At 40.3% G+C, this 10,646-nt stretch overlaps 1 protein-coding gene across 8 annotated transcripts in view; it reads right to left on the bottom strand.

Annotated features, from left to right (window-relative positions):
* LOC147023821 (uncharacterized) overlaps positions 1 to 10,646 on the bottom strand; it is a 373,912-nt gene that overhangs the window by 70,539 nt on the left and 292,727 nt on the right. For all 8 annotated transcript variants that reach the window (XM_085889658.1, XM_085889651.1, XM_085889657.1 and 5 more), the window contains 2 exons: positions 4,080 to 4,230; positions 64 to 195 (listed from right to left, as the gene is read on the bottom strand). In XM_085889658.1, coding sequence (XP_085745784.1) covers positions 64 to 195; positions 4,080 to 4,230 — 283 coding nt within the window. The remainder of the gene's footprint in view (positions 1 to 63; positions 196 to 4,079; positions 4,231 to 10,646) is intronic.

The raw sequence follows: 10,646 nt of genomic DNA, 5'->3' as shown, positions 1-10,646 counted from the left end.
ATTTCTTCCGGTCACTACCCACTTTGTCATCCCCACAACCCATTACCAGATTACCCGGCTTACCAGGACTCTCTGTGCATACTCGTGTTTACGTTTGATGTCGTTGATGTGCTGAGCCACATGCATCATTGTGGTCGTGGCCTTCTCGATAAGCTGAAAGGCCTCATCTGGCCCATCGTAGTGATTTTCAATTTCCTGCGGAGTCAAAATCAAAACTTCCTCAAACTTGGAATTTCCCCTCACGAGATTTAAAGTGCTGCGATTTACTGGACTGGCATGCATTCTTGGCTAAAAATTCACACTCAGTCCGAGTAGGTTTCAACAAAATGCACATTATGCTTGTAAAATAAATCACAAAATACAACAACTGATCCAGCGCATCAAAGGTCTGCAGGTGAAGGTGTTAAAGGATTTCTGGGATGGTCACATATAGGAGGTCTTTTCCACCAACTATTCGCAGCCGGTGACACGCAATAAATTGGAAATCATGTTGATCGCTATCTAAACGTCATTGCGTGTTTTGGAAAAGTAGCATTCACGGAATTGTGAAAAATCGAGAGATACTGGATGTGGATCTTATTTATTTCCTCTGCCTGTGAAGTTGAACAAGGTTATGTTTTCACCACTTTCTGTTTGTTTGTTACTTGCAAAATCGAACATTTTTCAAATATATTAGTTAGTCGATTTTGTTATTCTGTCTGTCTGTCTGTTTGTCTGTTTGTCACCTACAGGTCACAATTTTCAGCCGATCTTCACGAAACTTCACCACATGGTGGAGTTTGGCAGAAGGAAGAAGCCTGTTGTTTTTGAGATCAAAAGGCCTCGGTTGACCTTTTGACCTCAAAGGTCAACAAATTTATCAAATTTCTAAAATCTTCAACTTTCATCCGATTGACTTGAAATTTGAAGAGGATTTTCATTTCAGGTCACTGAATTCAACCATCAATTAGTTTTTGAGGTCAACATGGGCCAAAAGGTCAACATAGGCCAATTTTTTTAAATTGTCAATTTTCTTCTGATTCACCTAAAATTTGAAGAGTTGCATGTTTGGTCATTTAATTCAACCAGTAAATATTTTTGAGGTCAAATTTGTTTGATGGATTTTGCAAATATCATGCTCTGCACGTCGTTGTCTTCATGTTTGTTTGTGTGCAGGATATCTCAAAAAGTTGTGGACGAACCGAGATGAAATTTTGTGGACAGGTTGGGTGTGTGACAAGAACGAACTGATTAGATCTTGGCGAAGATCTGCATCCGTATTCGACTACTCAAATTTTTAAAGTGATTCTTTACTGTTGAGAAATAAGGCCAAAAATAATGTACAGCACGATATCTGACAACGTTGTGGATGGATTCGTATGAAACTTGGTGGATGAGTTGGGTATGTACAAGAACAAGCTGATATAGATTTTGGTTTAGGTCCGAAAACAGATCCGGCCTTCCAATGGGATAGAAAACGTAAACTGTTCGTCCTTGCGGAGGTATGCGCTCCACTGAGTGCCATTCTAGTTCTGACTTATAATACCCACGACCACAGGGAGAAACGCTACACGACACACATTTACATAGAGAATTTTACGACCCAAGCTGCCCCACCCCACACCACTCCCCCACTTTCCGCTCGAACCCCGGGGGCCATGAAATACTTTTATTGCTTAAAACCTCCTCGTGTCCACCCTGAGTACAACCATAATTTTCCAACTCATTCTGGAAATCAGTTTAGAATTTCATAGAAGTCAAACAAATACACTATACAAACAAACAAACAAACAAACACTTTTCGAATTACATATAGGCGATTGCTTATTACAAATCAAAAGCAAGTTTATTTGCCATAAAAAATTGCCAAATGTAAGTACACAGTTGCAAAGCAAAGAAAGTAATATCGGCACTCGGAAGTGGTGTGTTCAGTTTATGCTTTTAAACTTGCACTGCATTCATTAACCTCCGCCATCGAAGATGGATGGAGGTTACTGTTTTCACCCCTGTCTGTTTGTTTGTTTGTTTGTTTGTGAACAGTATTACGGAAAAAACTCCTCGACGGATTTCGACGAAACTTGGTGGGGGGATTAGGTATGGTCCAAGGATCATGCCATTAAATTTTGGACTTGGTTCAAAGTCCAATATGGCCGCTATGGCGGCCATTTTGAAAAAATATTTGAATTTTTGTTTTTGCATTTCCACATGTTTTAAGTGATTTCCACCCCCCCCCAAAAAAAAAATTGTTAGAGAAAAAAAAAATTTTGCAACTTTTTTTCAACAAAATTGCGAATTTTTTTTTTGCATTTCTACATGTTATAAGTGATTTCCAACAAAAAAAAAAACCATGCCAAAATTATAATTGCGGCTGATTTTGGAACTTCAGGTGGATATACCCATGTAAAATCAATTTCTGTCTCAAGGAATCTAGTTATGACGAATGAATTGAGTATGTAAAAGTTAAAAGTAAAAGGGAAAGTTGCAAACTATAACTCTGTGAGCACTGTTGACGTCAAATTGAATGAATAGGATATCAGGTTCACTTGAGTGACCTCGCAGTATTGGCGGCAGAGGTTTTGCACTCCACCGAGTGCTCCCCCTCTAGTTTGTTTGTTTGTTTATTTGTTTGTAAACAGTATTACGGAAAAACTCCTCGACGGATTTCGAAGAAACTTGGTGGGGGGATTAGGTATGGTCCAAGGATCATGCCATTAGATTTTGGACATTGTCCAAAATCCAATATGGCCGCTATGGCGGCCATTTTGAAAAAATATTTGAATTTTTGTTTTTGCATTTCTACATGTTTTAAGTGATTTCCACCAAAAAAAAAAATGTTGGAGGAAAAAAAAAACTTGGAAAATTTCACTTTTTTTCAAAAAAATGTTGATTTTATTTGAAAAATATTTGATTTTTCTTTTGCATTTCTACATGTTTTAAGTGATTTCCAACCACCCCCCCCCCCAAAAAAAAATGTTGGAGAAAAGAACTATAAGTCTGTCAGCACTGTTGACGTCATATTTAATGAATAAGATATAAGGTTCACTTGAGTGACCCAGCAGTATTGGCGGCGGAAGTTTTTCACTCTACCGAGTGCTCCCCCTCGAGTTTTAATTGAAATGCTCGAGGAACGAGGGTGGTAATCATGCAAATATTAAATAATGCTGATGAATATAATAGCTTATCAAGGGCTTAAACCTCAATTTGAAAATCATGCTGATGCATCATACACCTGTTCATTACTGTATTCAAATTAAAGTGCAATCCACATTCGTGAAAGAATAACGTGTACAGGTGAAAATTAAACTTTTCCTGCACTTCCTTGTTAAAAAGGCTCATTTCAGATCCCCTAACATGCATTTACACTCAAACCCTGATAACAAGAGTTTGGGATGAGAGTTGGAATAAGGACGAGATTGAATACCATGAAATAGTGCAATGCTTGAACATCATGAGAATTTTGACGGAATATTACCGTATGTTTCAGCGTATAAGTCGATATGGAGTGCAAATCAAAATTGGTATAGTTCCCCATTTTTCTTTCCTTCATTCATAGATAAGTCGATTTGGAGTAAAAGACAAAGCGAGATCAACTACCGTAGTTATCAAAACTGTCGTCCAGAACAATCGAGGTAGTAATTCCTCCCTGGCACTCGCGAGGCATTGCATCGCCACCTATGGCAATTCCAGGCTCAAAATGCCCCTCACTCGTCCGTTGTGGGATGACCTTTCGGATAAATTAGGAATGTAAACAGTTTTTAACACATTTGTTATCATATAGAGAGAGGTAGTCAATTCTGAGTACAAGTTGAGGGCCAGATTTCTGTGTTGAAAACACGACTTAAATGCCAAAAAATATGCCGTTCTATTTTTTGCCAAAAAAAGCAGTTCAAGGTACTTCGATTTAGAAAATAACTCCTCCGACAGGGTAGGAAAAAAAAGACAAAGAAAAAAGTTTAAAGCATTCCAGTGGATCGGACAAAGTTTCCAGCAAGGAAAAGTTCTCGGCTTGCAGCGAACAAGGGATGCCATCCCAAACAATAACCCATATGCGAGGCGCTTGGTGGTACACATAACTACATGTAACTAGACAAGGCACCGACCTGCAGCAAGAGATGGTACTTGAGGATTCGCTGCACAGGCTTGAGCAAGTATGCACTGAGGGGCAATGCATGGTGCAGAGACGCCTGTGTTTTTTGAAAAAATCTTTCCAGCACCCCATTCTGCAGGCACTCGTTCAGCAAGGCCACAGAGCTGTACATGCAGGGGACAATCAGGAAAGATTGTGGATAATTTTCATCACAGTTATGCTATTGCTACTATGTTGGGTGCATGTGTGAAGAGAGCGTGATGAAACTTTTCCTCTTCCTCCGGTAAAGAGCATGGATGGTTTACGTTAAACAGCAAGGATCTCACGATAATATACGGTGGCTATAGAAAGTCTACACCCCCTTTCAAATTTTTCACCTTTTGTTGCCTTATAGCCTGGAATTTAATTGTAATAAATCAGACTTTTTCAACCTCCATTTACACATCGTAGCCCACAACTTCCAAGGAAAAACAAATTCTGCAAATTTCAGAAAATTAATTTAAAATGTAAAGTGAGAATATCTTGGTTGGATAAGTGTCCACCCCCCTGAGTTAATACTCGGTGAAGGAACTTTTGACAGCATTTACAGCTATGAGCCTGTTTGGATCGGTCTCTACCAACTTTGCGCATCTTGATTGGGCAATATGTGCCCATTCTTCTGCACAAAACTGTTCAAGCCAAGTCAAGTTGCCTGAGGAGCATTGATGGACAGGAATCTTCAAGTCATGCCACAGATTTTTGATTGGATTGAGGTCGGGGCTCTGACTGGGCCACTCAAGGACATTTATCATTTTGTTCTTTACCCACTCCAGTGTAGCTTTGGCTGTGTGCTTTGGGTCGTTGGTATACGGAGAGGTGAACTTCCATCCTAATTTCAGATTTCATGGAGAGGGCAGCAGATTTTCGTCTATAGTATTCCTGTATTTTGCTCAATAAATTTTCCCTTCTATCCTGACAAGTGCCACAGTCCCTGCTGATGAGAAACATCCCCGTACCATGATGCTGTCACTGCCATGCTTCACATTAGGGATGGTGTTTTTGGGAGATGTGCTGTGTTGGGTTTGTGCCAAACGTAATGCTTTACATTTATGCCAAAAAGTTTCAACTTGGTTTCGTCAGACCACAAAACTTTTTGCCACATGGCTTCAGAATCTCCAGAGTGGTTTATTGCATACCTCAAACAGGATTCAAGGTGGGCTTTTTTGAGTAATGGCTTCCTTCGTGCCACCCCACCGTACAGGCCAGACTTGTGGAGTGCTTGGGATATTGTTGTCACATGAACACAGTGACCAGTCTTTACCATAAATGCATGCAGCTCTTTCAAAGCTAACATTGGCCACTTGGTGGCCTCTCTGCTCAGTCTCCTCCTTGCTTAGTCAACAAGTTTGGAGGGACAGCCTGATCTAGGCAGGGTCTTGGTTGTACCATATGCCTTCCACTTCTTAATGATTGTCTTGACTGTGCTCCAAGGGATATTCAAGACCTTTGAAATATTTTTATACCCATCCCCTGATCTGTGCCTTTCCAAAACGTTATCTCGGAGGTGTTTTGAAAGGTCCTTGGTGCTCATGGTTGAGTCTTTGCTGTGAAATGCACTACCCAGCAGAGGAAACCTACAGGAACAGCTGCTTATATACTGAAATAATGAGAATCACGACAATTTAACACAGGTGTCAGCCAAATAACTCGGTGTGTGATTTTGAAGGTGATTGGTAACACCTGAGATAATTTGCAATTGCTATTATAAGGGGTGTGGACACTTATCCAACCGAGACATTCTAGTTTTGTATTTTTAATTATTTTTTTGAAATTTGTAGAATTTGTTTTTCACTTGGAACTTGTGGGTTATGATGTTTAACTAAAGGTGGAAAAAGTCTGATTTGATGCAATTTAATTCCAGGCTATAAAGCAACAAAAGGTGAAAATTTTGAAAGGGGGTGTAGACTTTCTTTCGGCATTGAAATATATATATATATATATATATATATATATATATATATATATATATATATATATATATATATATATACATATATATATTACCGGTCAAAAGTTTTAGAACACCCCCATTTTTCCAGTTTTTACTGAAATTTAAGCAGTTCATGTCCAGTCAATAACCTGAAATGGTACAAAGCTAAGTGGTAAACTACCAGAGGTTAAAAAAATAAGTTTAGGTTACCAAAAACTGAAAAATAATGCAATTTCAGAGTTGTTAAAAAAGGCCCTTTTCAGAGAACAAGTAATGGGTTAGCAACTGCAGCTGTTCTGCAACAATGGAAGTAAATTAAGCCTTGAAAGTTGATGCAAACAATTCCTTCAAATGTCCCAACTTTTGTTGATTAGTTACAAACACTCTGTCTGTATAAAAGCAGTGTTAGAACAGACTGTTTTTCTACACCCTCTGAAGCATTATTTGGACAATATTGCACTGCAGGAAGTAGTATATTGCTATCATAATGGTGAGAAAAAGACAATTAACAAAGGAAGACAGGCAGACCATTATAACCCTTAAAAGTGTAGGTATTTCAATTCAGAGAAATTGCAAAGAAGCCAAGGTGTCAGTGAGTACAGTTTCCTACACCATCAAAAGGCACTTGGAAACTGGAGGAAACTCTGACAGGAAGAGGTCTGGCAGACCTACAGCCACAACACAATCAGAAGACAAGTCTCTGAGTCAACAGCTTGCGTGATAGGCGGCTTACATGACAGCAGCTTCAAGCACAGCTTAACACTGGTCGAAGTAAGAAAGTCTCAGTTTCAACTGTGAAGAGAAGACTTCGAGCTACAGGTTTGACAGGTCGAGGGGCAGTAAGAAAGCCATTGCTAAGATGGCAAAATAAGAAAAAGAGGCTTGCCTGGTCCATGAAGCACGGCCAGTGGACTACTGAAAACTGGAAGAAGGTCGTATGGACCAATGAATCAAAATTTGAAATCTTTGGTTCATCACTCACTGTGTGACACCAACTATCAAACATGGAGGAGGAAGCGTGATGATCTGGGGCTCTTTTGCTGGATCCAGAGTCGGCCACTTGCACAGAGTGACTGGCACCCTGAAACAAAAGGGCTACCACAGCATTTTGCAGTGCCATTCAATACCCACTGGTCTACGCCTAGTTGGTCAGGGGTTCATCCAACAGCAAGATAACGACCCAAAACATACCTCCAGGCTTTGTCAGAACTACCTTAGAAGAAAAGAACAAGACGGTAGGCTTGAAATCATGGAATGGCCAGCACAGTCTCCAGACTTAAACCCCATCGAGTTGGTTTGGGATGAACTGGACAGAAGGGTGAAAGCAAAGCAACCTACAACTGCAACATATTTGTGGGAACATCTGCAACAGTGTTAGGAAGAACTTTCCGAACAATATTTGATTTCCATTGGAGAAAGAATGCCACGAGTATGTTCAGCTGTTACATCTGCAAAAGGTGGCTACTTTGATGAGTCAAAATTTTAGATTAAATTTTGTTCAACAAAAAGATTCCTTGATTTCTTTTTTATCTGCAGTTGTTTATTTGTTTTATGCTTTAATTTCAGAGTCCATTGAAACATTAAACTGCTTTAATTTCAGTAAAAACTGGAAAATGGGGGTGTTCTTAAACCTTTGACCGGTCGTGTGTGTGTAGAAATATACATATATTGTATATATATATATATATATATATATATATATATATATATATATATATATATATATGTATATATATATATATATATATATATATATATATATATATATATATATATATATATATATATACATATATATATATATATATATATATATATATATATATATATATATATGTATATATTGTGACGGATTTCAGAATCCGGTTTGATGAATGCATCCACACATCCAGGTCCTCAGACAGTTATTTCCTTAAATGCATGTTCAGATTAACCCCATCCCCATGTCTAATGGGATTTTAAATGTGATGCGTTGAGAAGGGTAAAGAATAGATCCCCTCTCTAATGGGAAGCTTTTTTTTTCTTTACGACAGACACGTTCACACATATTTCTTTCGCGAGCTCTAACGCCCGCCCTTATTTTTCCTCAGCAATGTTCTTTCGCGAGCTCTGACGCGCGCCTTTATTTCTCCTCAGCAAAGTTCTTTCGCGAGCGCCGACGCCCGCCTTTTTTGGGAGCGCACGCGTCCTCATAGTAACCGTGTGCAAGTGGGGCAGGGTGAGCTTGGGGCTGACTGCGCCCGCCGAGATGGCCCGCAGATACAAAACGAATTGGAGGTCCGTTCTGAAGCGAGAGAAGAAAGCGGATGGAGAAGAGAACGAGAAAGAAAGCGAGAGAGAAGTAAGAGGAAGGAGAAGAAAGTGCGAGAAGCCTACAAGAAGCGGGTGGAGGTGCGCGAGGGAAGAATTGTGCAAGCGAGGAAGCGTGCAAGCCCGCAAGTGAGCAAGCGAACCTGTGGTGTGGGTGTCTGACCAGCGCCAACAATGAGACAATTCATCCTTCCCAGTGCTTGAGCAAGCGAGCGTGTGGAGTGCGTGTGAGCAGCGCTGACAACAAGTGAGGCACGGGTCGGTCACCAACGTGTGAGGGGCGGTTCAGTTACCGATGATCCGTGTGGGTCACTGGACGTCAACAGTTTCGTGAAGTGTGAGGAACTGCCCGTGTCGCAGCACCAGGGTCTAAACCCGTGACACACGATCTCGGTGCCCTCCCAGACGTCGACTGGCATTCAAGGCAGTTCGCGAGAGGGTGCACGTCAAGGCTGGGTGCTAGCGACGGACGTGACATGCACGCACACATTTCAGGACATTTTCACTTCACGGACGACGACTCTCTGGTGAGCGAGACGACTCTTCCCCCCTCCCCCCCCCCTGAATGATCTGCTGGGTACCCTTGTCTGTATCTTGCTGTAAGTCAGTCAACCCCTGATAAGAATCTGCTCTTTGTCTCTTTCTTGGCATTTTGATTGATTTTGCTTTGAAATTTATTCTTTATTTACCTCAGAAAATAAAAAGTTCTTTCCATTGATTTACTTTGTTATTAATAAATTATTTATTGACTTCCAACCTGTTCGTGTTTGTCCTTTCCTTCCATTGGGCTAGCATTGTCCAAACATAGATAGACTGGGAGGTAATTACCACAGATTTGATCAAAAATAGGCAGCACACACCAGCGGTTAAAACGCTCGGCCGCCCTAATTAAAATGTAATCGAGATAGCATTGGTGCTTTGCCGAGGGCATGCTCCCCACTCAGGTAACCACGTGACCTCGAGTTAAACGGCATAATTAGAGGGTGGACACTGGAACTCGTGGTTGACTGAGTGGCGTTCGTGGTACAAAAACAACCCACCATACCACAACGTTAATTGTGAGCGGGGGCCCCAGGTCCGGCTCTACCGAGGACAACAGGTGATTAATCCCCCTGAGCAACAAAAGCTGGTGTCTCGGTACCCATGGCCACAACAATATATATATATATATATATATATATATATATATATATATATATATATATATATATATATATATATATATATATATATATATATATATATATATATATATATATACACACACACACACAATATACATACACACACAATATATATATATATATATATATATATATATATATATAATATATATACATATATATATATATATATATATATATATATACATATATATATATATATATATATATATATATATATATATATATATATATATATATATATATATATATATACATATATATCTTCTCTTCTTCTTCTTCTTTTGGCTGCTTTTTGGGGTCGCCACAGCGGATCATCCGTATGATCCGCATAGTGATTTGGCACATGTTTTACGCCGGATGCCCTTCCTGACGCAACCCTTGTCACCTCCCACAACACAGGGATATGATACACCTATTTTAACCAGGGTATACACCGGCCCAGTATACTGGTACTCATTTCGCCGACCTCAGAAGGATGACAGGCTGAGTCAACCCCCTGGTGTATTAATTCAGTGGCCCAACGGGGCTTGAACTCAGGACCTTTTGGATCCCAAGCTGCTGCCCTAACCACTGCGCCAACACCAGGCTACAGCACATATATATATATATATATATATATATATATATATATATATATATATATACATACATATATATATATATATATATATATATATATATATATATATATATATATACATATCCACACACATATATATATTATTGCGAATTCGCGCTCGCCGGCGTGAGAACGGCTACGTGACTCGAATCGCGGCACGTCGCCCACCGGACGGACAATTCTGTCGTGACCCTCTCGGACTAACGCCGGGAGCTTGTCACGGGTGGGCCTTTCGGCCTCACCACGATCATGCCAATCGGCCACCCGCGTGGGATAGGGTTGTTCGCCAAACTCGACCTACCTAAGTACCCATGCGGATGGTAAACCGGGCGATCGCACCTCGCCGCAGGTCGACTCCGGACATGGGCCGCTTAAGCGGTCCGTTCCGTACTATCGGGATAGCCGAGCGGTGTTATCGTCGGCCTCGACGGTTCCGATTACTTAACGGGCGTATTAAGCCCACTACGAACCCTTTACGTGAAGCAAGATGGAGAT

The sequence above is a fragment of the Eptatretus burgeri genome, chromosome 7 (assembly GCF_056783735.1).
Source record: "Eptatretus burgeri isolate ZD-2024b chromosome 7, Ebu_testis_v1, whole genome shotgun sequence".
NCBI classification, from domain to species: domain Eukaryota; kingdom Metazoa; phylum Chordata; class Myxini; order Myxiniformes; family Myxinidae; genus Eptatretus; species Eptatretus burgeri.
Note: the sequence above shows the minus strand (reverse complement) of the source record. Positions and strands in the feature narration are given on the sequence as shown.